General features: G+C 44.5%; 1 protein-coding gene across 1 annotated transcript in view; it reads left to right on the top strand.

Moving 5' to 3' along the window:
• CARHSP1 (calcium regulated heat stable protein 1) overlaps positions 1 to 18,548 on the top strand; it is a 142,730-nt gene that overhangs the window by 76,244 nt on the left and 47,938 nt on the right. Inside the window, exon 2 of the mRNA XM_082261303.1 lies at positions 10,955 to 11,149. Coding sequence (XP_082117429.1) covers positions 10,968 to 11,149 — 182 coding nt within the window. The 5' untranslated portion in view covers positions 10,955 to 10,967. The remainder of the gene's footprint in view (positions 1 to 10,954; positions 11,150 to 18,548) is intronic.

An 18,548-nucleotide genomic window follows, 5' to 3' on the forward strand; every position in this document is an offset into this window, starting at 1 on the left:
AAAATGGGAGTGCTTCAAGAGCATACTAAACAAAGGGATTGGCCCGTGCATTCCAAAGGGAAATAAATTTAAAAGAACAAAACTAAACCCTGGGTGGCTAAATGCCAACATAAAAATGCATATTAATACTAAAGAAAAGGCTGGGGGGTCATTGGCAGCATTTAAGCATTACAAAGAGTGTAATAAGAAATGTAAAGGCGAAATCGAGGTAGCTAAACTAGAACACGAGAGACCTATAGCGGAAGAGAGTAAAAAAAAAAAAACCCAAAAATTCTTTTAAGTATATAAATAGTAAGAAAGCGAGGCCAGAACACATTTGCCCCAAAAAAGACGACAAAGGGAATCTGGCCACGGGGATAGAGAGAAGGCGAAGTGTTAAATAATTTCTTCTCTTCAGTCTTCACAAAATAATTGGGGGGCTACTCTAACCCAGCTTGTAATGCTAAATTAAAGAATACACCTCCAGAAGTACCCCCATGATTAACAGAAGATAGACTTAGAACTAAACTAGAGAAACTGAACATAAATAAATCACCGGGACCAGATGGCTTGACTGGATGGCTTGTTATTAGACCCCAAATCTCTCCTCTGGCCCCCATGCAGCCAATCGGACCTAAATCGGTCCGATCGGCTGCTTCTCTGGCCACTGGTGGCCAGGTAAACAAAGGGGCAGGACCGGAAGTGATGAATACTCGTCGCTCCAAGGTTACACAGAGAGGAGATTGACGTCAGTTCCCCTCCCTCTGTCCCAGGCAGCCATCGCTGCATTGCTCCCGGCTTCTGCGATGGGAACGGTGCGATGGGAATGGAGAGCCCAGGAGGGGGGTAGGTCCCCCTTCTGCAACCCGCAGAAGTGATATAGTGTCTCACTTCTGCCTTTTACAGAATCGCCGGCTGAAAATAATGGTACTGGGACGATGCCTGTAGGTGCAGGCATCATCCAGATATAACCACTGAAACCCAAGGACATACAGGAATGTCCTTGGGTGGGAAGTGGTTAACAATCCTCTCATGGTCGGTATATCCCTCCTAATATCAGTATTACATTTCTATTATTGTAATATAGTAAATATAGCAAGTAACCTGCGGGTAGAAGGTGGCGATGTCCATCTTGGTACACCCCCCACACTGAGCGATGAACTGATTATATAGTGAAAAACTTGCGAGTGAAATAGTCTATTTCAGTATAAAAGGTGAGTTTACTGCAAAAATAAGTCTGAAATTCAAGAGTTGCTTGGTTGTAAGAACATATCTGCTGCTGCTTCATGTTATGTTACATTAGGAAAGCTATTGGAAGGCATAGTGCCCATGTTGAAACACATGGCGCATGCGCAGTAAGTTTTCTCGGCCGTCACATCCGGTTGCAGAATCTGATAGGTAGTGGTATTCTGATAGAACTACGGCATCGGCTGGAGGACATCGGTGGATCGGAGGGACAAGGTAAGTTTTACTACAGGGTAATCCCGAGTGTGGCTCGGGGTTGCCGCTTTTGGTACTGAAAATGAACCCCGAGCCACACTCAGGATTACCACCAGGGAGGTTAACTACTTGCCTTCTGTGCACTTAAACACCCTTCCCATCCAGGCCAATTTTCAGCTTTCAGCGCTGTCACACTTTGAATGACAATTGCGCGGTCATGCTACACTGTACCCATTTGAAATTTTTATCATTTTTTTCACACAAATAGAGCTTTCTTTTGGTGGTATGTAATCATCTCTGGGTTTTTTATTTTTTACAAAAAAAAAAGAATAAAGACAAAAAATTTTGAAAAAAAAAAAAAAGTTTTTCTTATTTTCTGCGAGTAAATTTTGATAATACATTTTTCTCCTTCACTGATGTGCGCTGATAGGCTGCACTGATGGGCACTGATAGGCTGCACTGATAGGCTGCACTGATGGGCACTGATAGGCTGCACTGATGGGCACTGATAGGCTGCACTGATGGGCACTGATGAGGTGGCACTTATGGGCACTGATGAGGTGGCACTTATGGGCACTGATGAGGAGGTACTAATATGCCGCACTGATGAGCACTGATAGGCGGCACTGATAGGCAGGCACTGAGAGGCGGCACTGCTGGGCACTGAGAGGTGGCACTGCTGGGCACTGAGAGGTGGCACTGCTGGGCACTGAGAGGCGGCACTGATGGGCACTGATAGACGGCACTGATGGGCACTGGCGGATGGCACTGGACACTGACGGGTGGCACTGATGAGCGGCACTGATGGGCAGCACCATCAGTGCCCACACTCAGTGCCCATAGTGCTGCCAGTCAGTGCTCATCAGTGCCTAGATGAGCAGGCACTGATGGGCACTGACTAGCAGCACTATGGGCACTGATTGTGGGCATTGATGGGGGGCACTGATGGCGGGCACTGTGGGCACTGATGGGGGGGCAATGTGTGTGTGTTTTTACCTTGTGTAATCAGGGCACTGGTGATCGGTGCCCTGATTACATTCTCCTGTGTCCCCGGCGCTGTGAGGCTCCCCCTCCTTCCTCACACTGCAGGCTCCGTGTGAGGAAGGAGCGCCGGCGATGAGAGATGATCTAATATGTTTACATATGAGATCATCGCTCATTGGACGGCCAGATAACGTGGTGAATGGCCGCTGTGATTGGCCATTCACCACGATCTGTGATCGGCCGTGTCCAAGGGACACGGCCGACACAGATTTTCCCCGCAGCGCGCTGGGGCCGTGTCCGCGCTGCAGCCGTATATAGGCTGTAGCGCGGATGGGTAGTGGTTAATAAGACTTTTAGGTTATGGTTTAGCCACCCGGGTTTAAAATTGGCTCTTCTATATGTATTGCCCATTGGAATGCACAGTATATTTATTGCCCATTGGAATAGTATATTTATTGCCCATTGGAATGCACAGTATTGAGCAAAGTTCAGAAAAGTGCTCTTTTTAAATTTAGAATTTTTGTGCTACTCTCATGCCTCCTTTTACTATGATTTACGGTAAATGTGATCGCTAGATCCCACGTTGTCCCATATTGCCACATCTGAGATCAGACTTGGATGCACTTGTGGGTTTAACTAATCTTTTCTGGTATAATTCTCTTTTAGGTTTTAATAAATCTAGCAATGCATTCTTTTTAGTCGGGGAAACCACTGAAACCCCTCGTCCCATTCACAATGTCACTCCTCTCTACCACCCTTACATCTTTTTTGATTATATAGACACACCCCTCCCCCTTTTCTACCTTCCCCGTCCTTCCGATACAAGGAATACCCCTGAATATTTGCCAGCCAGTTGTGTGAGCTGTCAAACCAAGTTTGTTCCCACAAAGTCTAAATCCTCCTCCTGTAATAGCAGCTCCAGTTCCTCCATTTTGTTAGCTAGGCTAACATTTGTATATACTCCTCTGTGTTGTGTGAGATGCATATTCATTTCTCAAGTTTTCTCATGTTTTGTTTTTGATTTGTCCACTCATTCACCCCAGGATTAGATGTTACATGTATTTTATCACTACCAACTCCACTATTGCCCTCTGTCCTTTGCGCACTGCTGGCTGTCATTTCCTCTTTGGGGGTTTTTTGATCGTTAGCTACCTATAGATAGTATAGGGTTTGCCACCGTCCCTATGTAAATCTTTGTTTGGGGGTATGGTACCTCAAGCCATGAAAAAATGTGGGACTTTAAGGGCAAAGTAACAAATAATATAGAACAAAGAATATTATAATTTGTGATTTACTGTTCCTTATATTGTGATACATATATACATTGACATGATCTTTGTGAGGGGCTATAGACCCCTAGTGAAGATGTGTGATGAGCGTTCAGAACGAAGTGACAAATGTGGAAATTGTGACTTTTAGAAACATTCTCTATCGTAACAGAGTGTTTTTCCTGCGTTATTGTGTCCCAACGCGTTTCGGCTCGTTCGAGCCTTTTTCAAGGGTCAAAGTTACAGGTTCTGCAATGATTGTATGGATACATAGCGGTAATCATACATACCACCGAATATTAATTCAAAATGTGGTATACAAAGAAAATTACATACATCAAACAAAGGCTGTCATTTCCTCTGAACCCCCCAACACCTAGTTTAAAAGCCCCTCCCAACATTGTGGCCATCTTTCCTCCCAATAGAGCTTCACCACCCCCATTAGGGTGCAGCCCGTCCTTACTAAAGTGCTGGTTACCAACTGAGAGGTCAGCCATGTGGTTCAGCAACCACAGTCTTTGTGACAGATTGCCCTCTGTCCTCTTAATAGAGTCCCCCACTACCAGTACCTGTCTAACCTTCCCTGCATCTCTGCCCCCCTCCTTAATGGGGCAGTCACTCCCTTGGCAGCTAGGGGAAGGCGCCTGCTCCAGCACTGCCACCCCTGAGCTTATATCCCCAACTTCATGCAACTTGGCATATTTGATGGGGTGTACCAACTCGGGACTGGCCTCCCTATCGCTCTTCCCTCTACCCCTCCTATTTGTCACACAGCTACTACCTCTGGCTCCTGTGCCTCCATGTCTCCAACCTACTTTACACTGACCTCCGCCATCACCTGCTGGGTAATGTCCAAACTACTTTCTAGGTTGTTGATGTTGCGCAGTGTTGCCACCTTGTTTTCTAGATCCAGGATCTGGGCTTTTAGAGAAAACTCTCACATCTCGCACAGCGGTATTCGCCCTTGATTGGCTCCTCAAGGAATGCGTACATGGAGCTGAATGTGCTCTGAGTGGCATCACCAGTCCTGTTGGACATTTTATCCTATTTTCTCTTGGGGATAATAAGAAAAGACCTGCTGTTGGTACTCTTCACTACTCCAAGCTCCCCTGGCGCTACAAGTTCCTATATTATGCTTATAATTAGAGATGTGCCGGTTTTCGGTAATTCGATATATCGCGGTATTGCATACCCACGGTATTGTTGTTGTGGCATTTTTAAAATACCGTGTTTCTCTGCTCCTCAAGTCTGACTTTTGAATTGATACATTTCAGGGAGCTGGATGACTCATTCAGTCACTCAACAGTTCACTCACTCAATAGAAACAGCTCTGGTAATATAAAAAAAAACTTTGATGACGAAACGCGTAGGGCGGGTCCATTGCGTCACAGCGTCACTTCCGGTTTTGAGACTCTACCGCCGTGGAACGCGGAAGCTTCCCGGCGAGTGCTACTGATCCGAGGCAGCTATCACAGCTCTCACAGTGAGTGGATGCTACGTTCTTTCTTTACTTTTTGCGATTAATACTTCACGGGGCTCCCCTCTTCTTTCTCTCCATATGGAAACATGCCAACTGGTGCCTTGTTGACTGTGGAGGGGGACCCTTGAAGATTCACTCTTGCCTAACTTCCGTACAAGGCAGGTTGTATATACAGCGCGACACCTAGTGGTCACACAGGTGATTGCAGCTGACATTTATTTTTAAGGGATTTTCTCCCTGGTTTCACTCATCACTTTTATTTCACCTATATGTCTTCTACTGGCATGTTGCGCTCATAATAGTAACAGTGCCAGGATTATCACCAAATACTTGATTAATTTTATTTCTGCACTGTATTGATTTAATTATTTGTATATCACAATAAATACACTGTCTATGTCATTAATTTATTTATTGCACTTCAGCACTTTCTGGGTTTTACCTATCACACATCAGGATATTTGATCTATTTTACTTGAACCCACCTGATACACAGTATATATTTACCTTTTTTTGGTTTTATGGGACACACCCCCTTATTTATCATTTGATTGCAAGTGAATGCACTTTATTACTTATTTGCACAAAGGTAGCGCCGTTTACAACCCCTTTCTGCACTTTACTTAGCTCTGGTAATATGATCCTAGAGTGAGAGACTTAGCTCCTCCCTGTAACCAATCGGACAACTCCCAGCACACACCCACATGCTTCTTCCAGGGCTCAGACACAGACAGAAACATAAGTTTCTGCAGATAGAATAAGATAGATAGATAGAATTAGATGGATCTAGATAGATAATAAATATATATATATTTTTTTTAATATTTATAAATAGATACACGCATGCATACATACATACATACATGGGCATAGCAGCATATTATATATATACGCACACAGAGCAGCCCACATTACATTATTATATAGCCATCAAGCAGTGTCTGGCCTACCTGGTGATGACTGGTCCTGGCGCTCTGATCTGATGGTCTGGTCATTAAGGGGACAAATCCTTGCGGTCCAGAAGTGGTTAAACCTGCAGGAGGAGCGGTGTTTTTATCTATAAATGACTTTTTACTATTGCTTTAGGCCTGGTTCACATGTGTGCGGGATGGGGGCCCACATTTGCACAGGCATAGCAGCCCATGAATGGGCTTGAGCTGCTATGCCTGCGTTTGCGGCTGAAAAAAAGGTGCATGCAGAATTAAAAAAAATGCAGTTACCATGAAATCCATCCTTCTTTTGCACCATGCGACTTACCTGCAGTTGTTGCACACACAAAATGTGTTTTTAAATGCTGGGCCCACGTATATAAAAAACGCAGAAAGCTTGCCAGAGCAGGAGCTGCAGGTTAGTCGCATGGTGCAAAAACAGGATGGATGTCAAGGCCACTGAATTTTAGAAAAATGCTGCATGCACCTTTTTTCTGCGGAAAATGAGGGCATAGCAGCCCGTTCAAATCAATGGGCTGCTATGCCTGTGCAAATGTGGGCCGCTAACCCGCATACATGTGAACCGCCAACCTGCATACATGTGAACCAGGCCTAAAGCAATAGTAAAGTAATTTATAAAGAACACCGGTCCTCCTTCAGGTTTAACCACTTCTTGACCACAAGGATTTGCCCCCTTAAGTACTTGGCCATCGGATCGGAGCCGAGCGCCAGGACCAGTCATCACCAGGTAGGCCAGACACTGCTTGATGACCCATTTTAGGCCTGGTTCACAGAGTCTGTGCTGACTGAATATATAATAATGTGCATAAGTGAACCAAAGTCCCTAAATTCAGCAATGAAATTCAAGTGAAGTAGAAATTTAATAATTTAAATTTAATAATTGAATACCGTGATAATACCGTATACTAGGGCTGAACGATAGTCGATATATCGACTATCGTTCTGTGGCCGTAGGCGATATTCATATCGCCGAGGTCACGATATTTGCATAGGCAGGGGGAGGGACTCGGAGGACTCACAGACTAATGTGTTAGGCAGGGGGAGAAGTCGGGACGCTTCAGCGGTGAGCATACACTGACTCACTCATGAACTGCAGCCCGCCCCACACGTTCAGTGAGTCTCACTCTCCGCCCTAGTTTTCTCAATGGCACATTCAGAGAGCCAATCACGCCGTGATTAGCTGCACAGCTAACCAATCACGCGTGCCTGCACACCTGATTGGTTCCGCTGTGCCGCTACTCACGGCGTGATTGGCTCTCTGAATGTGCCATTGAGAAAACTAGGGCGGAGAGTGAGACTCACTGAACGTGTGGGGCAGGCTGCAGTGCAGGAGTGAGTAAATGTATGCGGCTGTGCTGTGATCCTTTCCCGGCTCCTAGCTCCAGCCTCCTACAACCACCACTATCTAATCTGATCGAGATAAGAAGAGGTACTTTATTAAGAATTTGTCTTTGGCTTAACCCTACAGCTGCTGGGAAGGCTGCAATTAATGTTACGGCCAAGTAGTATAACCAAAACAAAAAATTTACAATGAACTTTTAATGCCGTAATCTACTTAAGTGAGCAGAGAAAGAAGCCATACGTTTTTGTTAAAAGAAAAACACAGATCCAGACGGGATGGCTTTATAGTGTGTAGAATGACATTATATTAGCTAAGTCTTATAATGCCGCTGGATCAGCCATAGCGCCCCTCCGCCTCGCTGACATGTCACTAATTGATTTTACCATATTAACCCTGACCTGCCCAGTGCCCTGTATCTGCAATTAAAATTTAGAAGGCTGCCTGCATCCTTTCTGATTTCCATTCCCAGAATCCTTCCCAATCCCTACAGTGTCGGTAACATTAACCCTATGGTAGAAGGCTGCAGTGTGCACTGAATCCCATTCCCTACAGTAACATACATTATGGTCAGAAAGGCTGGATTGACGGGTCCCTCAATATCGCAATATATATCGTTGAAAAAAAAATATCGCAATATATTTTTTTTCCAATATCGTGCAGGCCTACCGTATACCGTGGCAAAACCTTAATCAATTAATCGCAGCATGAAAATGTGATATCGTCACAAGCCTACTAATACTCCCAGTACTCAGTTACTATATTATGCAATTACTCTGATACCCTAGTTACTATATTATCCAATTCTGATACCCTAGTTACTATATTATCCAATTCATTATGCAAATACTCTCAGTAATCTTCGTTACTGTATGCTCTTGGTACTCTGTGCTCCCGGTAGCCCCAGGTACTAAAATCCATGCTCAGCAGTGCCTATCAACAGGGCATTGTGAATACTTGCCAAAGAAACTAAATGTGTAGGGATCATCACAATTTTATGATTTTACATTTTAACCATAGATATGCTTTAAGTTTTTTTTTTTTTTTTACAATAGCAGTTCAATAATCGTCATTGCTTTGACGTTTAATACTGGTGCTAGCTGCCATAATCCCGATATTTTTTACCCTGGTTCTGGGTCAGATAAAAGTGGTCCTGCGAGCGGATTTGCCCCCATCTTCCCCCCGCTACCCCTTTGTTAAAGGCCAGGAGTAATACAATGTGGCAAATTGCTGGGTAGGAAGTCGATTGAGGCCAGGATCTATGCCCTTGGAGGACCGGAGTGATGTCTGACATCACTTCTGAATCTTGGGCCAAAACGAATATTCTATTAGTATAAGGCCCCTTGCACACTGCAGCTTAAAAATGCTTAGTACAGCTTTTTTTTTTTTTTATGAGCTAAAATAGAGCCCATTCATTCTAATGTGCCTATACACACAGGCGCGTAAATGAGCGCTGCATATTCTTCAGTAAGGACAAAATAGAAAAATCTGCATTTTTGGACAGTAATTTACGCCTAATGCGAGCATTTGCACGCAAATACGATCAAATGAACGCACACGATAAACACGTTGATCTGAAAAAAAATTGCATATTCAGAGGCACGGATTTACGCGAATTTGCGCAAACGCATATGCGCGAAAATACTCTCAAATGCGCGCTTTTCAATAAGACAAAAATTATAGCTGAAAAAGGAGATGCTCAAACAGGAGTATCGTGTGCAAGAAGCATGAGTAAAAATGCAAAAAAGTACATCTCTGGGAAGATCTGAAAATGGCTGTGCACCAACACTCCCCATCCAACCTGATGGAGCTTGAGAGGTTCTGCAAAGAAGAATGTGAGAAACTGCCCAAAAATAGGTGTGCCAAGCTTGAAGCATCATACACAAAAAAGACTTGAAGCTGTAATTGGTGCCAAAGTGTCTGAATACTTATGTACATGTCATTTAGTCTTTTATTTTTAATAAATTTGCAAATATTTCAAACTAAATTCTTTCACGTTGTCATGGTGGTATTGTTTGTAGAATTTGGAGGCAAATAATAAATTTATTCAATTTTTGGAATAAGGCTATAACATAACAAAATGTGGAAAAAGTGAAGCACCAATGTGAATACTTTCCGGATGCACTGTACGTTAATAAGTCTTCTGGAAAGAATAGTTAAATTTCTATGCATCAAACAATAAGATATATCCGACATATAAAGGAGACATATGTAATTTAGGTGATGTTAGAACGATATCGGCATACCACAGAGAGACAACCCAAAGAATTTGATGCCTAAGGGGGGATATATTAGTATAGTAAACAATAAGGATTTACTCCAGATAATATGCATGCCTACAAAACCTGAAAAGCCACATACCTACCCTGAAAAATGGGGCAGTTAGAAATGAGAGCAAAAAAGGCGATTATCAAAACTTTTAGGAGTCCTATTGTTTGGCTCTCTCAATATAAACTTCAATATTTTTTCCAGTTAGGTGGGAGGGCTACAAGGAGGCCACTTCAACCCTTGTGCAGACTGTGAAAAAGCAGGAAGAGAGATTAAACTCTCAAACCAACTCTTAGGATTGATCAAGCAATAGTTTCATACTAAAGTAAACCTACCTATTATCTCCTGTGTAGCAAGAAATAGTGTCCTCATCCCAGAGCACACAGAACGCCAAATAGTAGTTCCTGGGTTCCTTAAATTTTTTTTTTTTCACCATCTGTGTCCCATTTTGGAGATTTTGCTTCACTTCCTTACCCGTAGCCAAACAAGAAATGAGAGGATTTTCCTGAAAATTAGGGGACTTCTTTGGGGACTCCTAGGTCACCAGAATTGGTGCCCCCATTGGAAGATTTCCATACTATTACTTTTAGGGGGCGACCCATTGAAAGTGAAAATAAAAGCAAATCCCAATTTTGCCTTTAGTTATACTTGAATAGTTTTTATGTGTGCCCTCATTGAACACCCTGGATACATGTACTTCTACCAGGAGGAAGCTGGCAAGCAATTATTCCTGTACGGACTGCGCCTACTGAAACTCCTCCTCCTCAGAAACTATGTAATTTAGAAGGCAGGCTCTGTGAATTCCGTGACACGGCAGTGAATACATATTATAGGATTCAATGATGTAAATAAAAAAATGTGTGAACAGGCAGTCTTTTACAACGTCTCTTCTGAAATGAAGGATTTTTATGTTCTTGTCCAAAATCCTCTTCAAAATGTACATAGACTTGTGCAGCTCAGTGTACACTTTCAGCATCTGCCAGCATGAATGCACTCCTGCGCATACATGGGCATTACACCTGAAGGTTTGGAACCTGGTGAAAGACCAGGCAAAGATGTTGCTTGGGGGTGTTCTATCACTGGAGAGAGAGGTAAGTATAATTCCATTTTAAGTGTCCTTTAGTTGTTTTGACTTCATTTCTGTCTATGCATAGTATTTTACAACTCTATTATGCATGTAACCTTTCAGTATGGCATCTGACAAATGTTATATTAAATGATCTGTATTGTTTTTTGTTCATTTCAGATAGGCAACAGAAATGTCATCTCCATCTAACTCGCCTGTAAGTGCCCCGTCCAACGATTCTCCGGTATCTCCTCAGTCTCCAAAGACCCTCAATTTACCAGATTCTCGCCGTACTAGAGATCACTCTCCATCTCCAATGCGAGGCCACTTCATTCCCAGCCCACTTCCAACTAGACGTACAAGAACATTTTCTGCGTAAGTAATAGTACAGTTGGGTTTCTAATTCTTATAGTCAACCTATAGCTATGACTCAGAATTAGTACTGAAATTACAACAGTACAGGTTGGCTTTGGATTAATTATTTTGTGTTACTGAACTTAAAGTGATTGTAAAAGCATATATATTTTTTAAATAAACCTGCTCTGTGCAATGGTTTTTTGGTTCTCCTCTTCTCGGGTCCCTTGTCAGCACTCCTGGCTCCTGCCAAGTGCCCCCACAGCAAACTGCTTGCTGTAGATTGGGGTCGGAAGGTGACAGGTAGACCCTGCACCACCGACCCCCACCTTCTAGGTGTCGGTCCTCTGCCCCCCCCCCCCCAGTTTGTTCTGCCACACCTTCTAGGTGCCTGTTCTGTCTGTGTCTCCCTCCCCTCCCTCCCTCTCCTCCCTCCCTCTCCTCCCTCCCTCTCCTCCTCCCCTCTCCTCCTCCTCCCCCCTCCCACCTCTTTTCTTTTTCCCACAAATGGAGCTTTCTTTTGGTGGTATTTCATCCCCTCTGCGTGTTTATTTTTTGTGCTATAATATTTTAATTTAAAATTTTGAGGTAAAAAAAAAATGTTTTACTTTCTACTATAAAAACACTTACAGTAAAAACATGTAAAAAAATATAATTTCTTCTTTAAATTAGGTCAATATGTAATCTACATATTTTTGGTAAAAAAAAATCCCAATAGGTGTCACTGAGGGGTGTTCACTTGCATTATAAGAAGACGGAGATCCATGTTCCTGCTTAGCAGAAACACAAGATCTCGGTCTTCTCCTGTTACAGAAAAGCGATCTGCCTTGTTTACATAGGCAGACTGCTGTTCTGTCTGCCTTTGAAACGATCGGCGCTGGACCCGCTGATTGGCTCCTGCTGTGTCCAAGCACAGTGGGAGCTGGTCACTGGTGGCGTGCATGAGTGCCCCAGACCAGAAAGAGTGAAATCACGTACAGGTACGTGATTTCGTGCAGGGAGAGGCCACCCCCTCTGCAGTAAAGGTACATGGGGCGGTCAAAAAGCGGTTAAAGGGTAACTGTTTTTTTACTATTTAAGAATTTGTATTTGTCTTTTTTTCCTCTACTGCAGTTTTGTAAAAGTCTCCTCCTCACCTTAACATTAGGCAGTTAAAGGAGGAGCAAAAGACTGAGCCCATCTCTTGCACTCTGCTCTCTCCACCAACCAGCATGCTCCTTGCATTGAAGCACACCTGATTGGCTTCTTGTGCTGCTTCTCCCCCCAGTGTAAACTCTGCTGTACCGGGACTGTAGGAGACAGCAAGTGAAATTCAGGTACTTGCACTGATTGGATAAAATGATATGAGTCAATCCCAAGCTCTAGTGTACGATCGCCGTGCCCGGGAGCGATGCGGTGATGGCTGCCCTGAACAGAGACAGAGGAACGGACGTTGTTCCGCTCTGTAATCCCGGCAACCAGAAATGACAATTTTCTGCCTCTGTTTACCTAGCCACCAGCTGCCAGGAAAGCAGTCGATCAAACCGATCTATGTCTGATTGGCTGCATGGGAGGCTAGAGTATTGATTTGGGGTCTAAAAGACCCCAGATCTCTCCATTGAGAGGACCTGTCACGGTACATGCTGTCACAAGGGATATTGTTCATCCTTTGTAATAGCTATAAAGTTAATCGAAAAAAAAAAAAAATTAAAGCGCCCATGTCCCACCATGCTTAAATGGTGGGACGGGTTCGCACGAATGCGAACACATATGTTACCCCCGCACACATATGTAAACGGCGATCGCACCACACGTGAGGTATTGTCACGAACATCAGAGCGAGAGCAATAATTCTAGCACCAGACCTCCTGTGCAATTCTAAACTGGTAATTCTAAACTGGTAACTTGTAAAGGCGTTTAAAACGCCACCTATTGAGAATTTTAAGCACCATAGTTTGCCCCCATTACACGGGTAGACGCAATTTTAAAGCGTGACATGTTGCTCGGTGTAACATCTTTCACATTATATGAAAAAATTGGGATAATTTTTTATTTATTTTTTCTTCATTAATGAAAGTTTCCCCCCCCCCCCCCCCCCAAAAAAAATTGCCCTTGAAAAAACACTTTGCAAATACCGCGTGACGTGAAAAACTTTCAACACCCACCATTTTATTCTATATGGCCTCTGCTTTACCACTTTAAGCCCGGAGGATTTTGCTGCTTAATGACCAGGCCACTTTTTTAACTTGGCAATACGTGAATTTAACTGACAATTGCGCGGTCATGTGACGCTGTACCCAAACTAAATTTACATCCTTTTTTCCCCACAAACAGAGCTTTCTTTTGGTGGTATTTGATCACCTCTGTGCTTTTTTTTTTTTTTTTGCAATATTAATAAAAAAATGCGAAAATTTAGCGAAAAATTTACATTTTCTACTTTGACAGTTAAGAAAATATCCAATATATATTTGTCATATATTTAGGCCAAAATGTATTTAGCTACATGTCTTTAACAAAAAAATTCTCAATGAGCGTATGTTTATACACTTTAAGACCGGAAGATTTTACCCCATTCCTGACCAGGCCATATTTTGTGATTCGGCACTGCGTTACTTTAACGGACAATTGCGTGGTAATGCGACGCTGTACCCAAATGAAATTTACATCCTTTTTTTTTCCCCACAAAAATAGCTTTCTTTTGGTGTTATTTGATCACCTTTGCGATTTTTAATTTTTGAAAGAAAAAAGACAATTTTGAAAAAAAAAACAATATTTTTCACATTCTGATATATAACATTCCCCAAAAAAATGTAAAAATCAAAATTTAACATTTTAGGCCAATTTTCTGCTACATACTTTTGGTAAAAAAAATTGCAATAAGCGTATTTTGATTGGTTTGCGCAAAAGTTATCTCGTTTACTAACTACGGGAAATATTTCTCATTTTTTTTTTTGTTTACTAGTAATGGCGGCGATCTGCAACTTTTTGCGGGACTGGGACAATGCGGCGGAAAGATCGGACTTCTAACTGACATTTTTGACACTTTAGGGGGGACCAGTGACATTACTACAGTAATCAGTGCTAAAAATATGCACTGTTACTGTAATAATGACACTGGCAGGGAAGGGGTTAACACTGTTGGTTATCAAGGGGTTAAATGTGTGCCTCATGCTTACTGACGTGTGTGGGGGGTTCTGTGACAGAGATCGCAGGTTCAGCTATGCTGAATCCTGTGATCTATCCCTTTCTGTCACAGAGAAGATCTGCCTGCTTTGTTTACACAAGCAGGCGGATTTTCTCAGTCTTTCTCCAACGATCGGGCAAGAGAGATGGGGATCGCCGCCTCTCCTCCTCCGGCCCGACTCCCGCTGTGTCTAAACACAGCGGGAGCGAGCCTCCGGCGGCGCGCGCAAGCTTTTATACAGTATCCCAGAATTTTTATTTGGTGGCTCTTAGAGCCTTTGTGCCTGTGGTATGTATTACTTAGCGCTGGTGTACTTGGTGACAGCCTTGGTGCCCTCGGAGACGGGCAGGAGGAGGCGGACAGCGGTCTGTATTTCCCAGGAAGTGATGGTGGAGCGCTTGTTGTAATGAGCCAGGCGGTAAGCTCCCCCGGCGATGAGCTTGAAGATGTCATTGACAAATGAGTTCATGATGCTCATGGCCTTGGAGGAGATGCCGGTGTTGGGGTGAATCTGCTTGAGCATCTTGTACACCTAGATGGCATAACTCTCCTTCCTGCTCTTCCTCGGCTTCTTGCCGTCAGTATCCCAGAATGCACTGAGGCAACCTGCCCTCTGCCAATCGCCAGGACTGTATTAAAAGACTATACACCCATTCGTCAGGTTTCCTTCCACTATCCAACATGCCTCCCTATTGGACCAGTGTAAAACACTCTCTAGATCATGGGTCTTCAAACTATGGCCCTCCATTTGTTGAGGAACTACAATTCCCATCATGCCTAGTCATGTCTGTGAATGTCAGAGTTTTACAATGCCTCATGGGATGTGTAGTTCCGCAAACAGCTGGAGGGCCGTAGTTAGAGGATCCGTGCTCTAGACAATCGCATGCTGAGCATGATGAGCAGACCTCACTAACAGATCCTGCTCTCTGGTAGGCAGAAAGCAATATAGATTTACCTGCAGCCCCTCTGGTAAGCAGACAAGCTCAAAACTATACTCTCTCACTAACACTTACATAGGAGGGTGCTACATATGTTTTTCATAACATGTGAATATACAGTTGCATCTCAAAAAATTAGACTATATTTTGAAGCATAGAAGAAAAAACTTCAGTGAGATTTATAAAAAAATATTTATTCAAAATTCGAGAACACTTTCAGTTACCTCCCAGTTATTGGTGTTAATCTTACACCTTGTGCTAATTTCTTTATCTGACAAACCCTATTTAACTGGCAGGCTAACTTTCCAGTTTCCACTGACTTTGCAAGATGGTGAGCCCCTCTAAAGTGATTGAAACCCTTCGGCAGCAGGTTGTCCAGATGAAGGCCAAAGGGATGACCCTTACAGCCATAGCAAGAGAAGTTTGTCATTCCAAATCTGTGATTTCTAGAATATTGCATCTTTACGTTACAAACTCATTCCAGTCCCCCAAGAAGGCTGGTCGTCTATGAAAGACAAATGCAAGAGAGGGCAGGATAATGTAGAGAATCTCAATGGGCAATCGGTTCAACACTGCAGCTATGATTGCTCGCCAGTTCAGCGCTGAACAAAGTAAAGGTCATCATACAGTGTCTCACTGTTTTAAGAGAATTTGGACTGAAAGCCCACTCTGCCTTCTTCCGACAACATGCGGTTTCTTCACTGCGTTCATCACCCAATTAGCCAACAATTTTCATGCAAGACAATGCCCCCTGCCACATCGCAAAATCGGTAAAGCAGTTCCTTGAAGCTGAAAACATTAAAATAATGAAATGGCCAGCCCAGAGTCCTGATCTAAACCCAATAGAAAACTTCTGGAAAATCCTTGGTGACAATATTATGGCCAAGCAAGCCACTACAGTCCCCGAACTGTTGAAGGTGAGTGGAACAAAATCACAGCATAGCTGTGTGAGAGACTAGTATCCTGTGGCTGCAGATGTGCTGAAGTCATTCAAAACAAGGATCTGTACACTACTATCTTTTACTAATTGTTGATTGTTGTAAATTTTAGTTGTAATCTTTCTCCATACTACAGTCATTGCTGTTCTCTAATTTTGATCTTTGTGTTTTCTACAAAATTAAAATTATTTCTCTTACATCCTCCGACAGTCGCCGCCTCCTCTAAGTCATCACTATTGGGTATTGTCCACCTATCAGTAGGAATAGCTAGGCATATAGACTTGGTCAAAAGGCATTAGCATATACACACCCATGGGGGCTGTCCCATCTGGTCAATACCCCCCCCTGCATCACCACTCCCAACTCAGTTTTACTTTGCCTAGCATCAGGAATAGTCAGGCTACCTTGTGCTGGGGCTTCGGTCTCAGCCCTCCTAAATCTTTTATTTGATTTTCTTAAAAAATGTCAGTTTTTTTCTCTTACTTTACTAGCTGTTTATTTTTTCAGCTTTAGTGTTAGTTTATTCTTCGGATGAAGATGGATCATGCGGTGCTGGGATTCGGACTGACCGCCCTGGTTCCCCAGGGCACTGAGGGTCAGATGGACCCCCAGCCCGCCATCGAGCGTTCAGCTATGGTTCGCCCTGGCATTAAGAACGACCCATCCCTGTTCGCTGCAGGGATGCAGCCGTGAGGTGGCTACCTCACAGGACTCGTCTGCGGTGCTGCAGCGTCATGTCCCTGGCTCACGGCACTCCCTGTCAGATGAGGACAGAGGTTTATCCGTGCATAGAGGCTCCCCCACGCCATTGGGTACAGGTAAGTACTTTTCTGTGTGGGGCCTCTGTCTGGGGTGGCAGTCTGTGTTGCTGTGTGTCCCCATGTCTGTGCCTGTGTGACTCCCTGTGCGATCCCTGCGGGGTTCGTTTTGTGACAGATCTGTATGTTTGCTGGGGGTCCCTGTCCCTGTGTCACCTAGGTGCATGTTTGGGGGTACAGACTTATGTGATGTGCGGCGACCGCTGCGGGGGACAATTCGCGCGGTCCAACATGTTTTACTGTGCACACGTTTATAGCCTCTCTGGGGCGAGTATGCAGGTCCTTTTGGCGCTATCCGCCGCCATTTTGTGGGCGGTAGAACGATCGGTGCGGCCGCATGTCAACTGGCTCAGTTGTTTTCTTTTCTCCTTTGGGGGTCTTCATAGCTGTGACAGTAGCGGTGGGCTGCGCATTCCGCAGCGCTATTTAAGGGGGGAGTACACTACTTTTCTCTTACGTCCTCCGACAGTCGCCGCCCACTCACACGTCTTCACCAATGGGTATTGACCTTTGCTCCGCAGGAGTAGCTAGGCACAAGATTTGTTAATAACAAAAGCTTTTAGCATAGACACACCCCTAGGGGCTGTCCCACTAGTCAATACCTCCCTGCACCAGCATTCCCAACTCAGTTTGATCTTGCCTAGCTTAGGAGTAGCAGGCTTTCCTGTGCTGGGGCTTCAGTCTCAGCCTTTTACCCTTTTTTTTATTTTATTTCAAGTATTTCTCTTTTCTTTACTAGCTGTTATTTTGTCAGCTTTAGTTAGGGTTCTTTGGATGAAGATGTCATGCGGAGCTGGGTCTCGGACTGGCCGCCCTGGATCCCAGGGCTGAGGGCCAGATGGATCCCCAGCCTGCCATCGAGTGTTCAGCTACGGTTCGCCTTGGCGCCATGAAGGACCCATCCCTGTTCGCTGCAGGGATGCTGCCTGTGAGGTGACTACCTCACTGGACGCCATTCTGCGGTCTCGTGCTGCGGTCCACTGCGTCCTGGCTGCGGCACTCCCTGTCGTCATGATAGCAGTTTGTCGCCTAGAGACGGCTCCCCACGCCATCCGGTATGGTAAGCACCTTCTGTGTGGAGACCATCTGTGTGGGTGTCAGTCTGTGGCTGTGTACCCCCATGTCTGTGTAAAGTGCGGGCACCCTGACAGATCCCTGTATGGGTTAGCATGCCTTAATGGGCTGCGGGGGGGGGGCCCCCCCGCTCTGCTGTGAGTTCTCTCTGGGGCGGAATGTGTGCAGACATGCTGCAGCGGCGGCCGCTGTTGCGGCCCGCCATCTTTTTGCGAACTGCTGTGGGCGGCTCTGTCCCTGTACAGCGCTGTGTTTTGGCGCCAATCGGCGCCATTTTGGAGAGGCGCGCTCGTTCTCGAGCACATGTCGGCGCCATTTTCTTGTAGCCTCTATCCCTCAGCCGAGCAGCCATTTTGCCGGAGCCTCATAGGCTATATAGGTCAGCCGGTTATTGCATCACTTCCTCTCTCTCTGGAACAGCGATCGGTGGCAGCAGCCTGTTTGTGCTCTCTCCAGGTTTTTCCTTCATTGTCCTGTCATTCCTTGCTC

The sequence above is a fragment of the Pelophylax lessonae genome (genome assembly GCF_965119305.1).
Source record: "Pelophylax lessonae genome assembly, chromosome: 6".
Taxonomy (NCBI): Eukaryota; Metazoa; Chordata; class Amphibia; order Anura; family Ranidae; genus Pelophylax; species Pelophylax lessonae.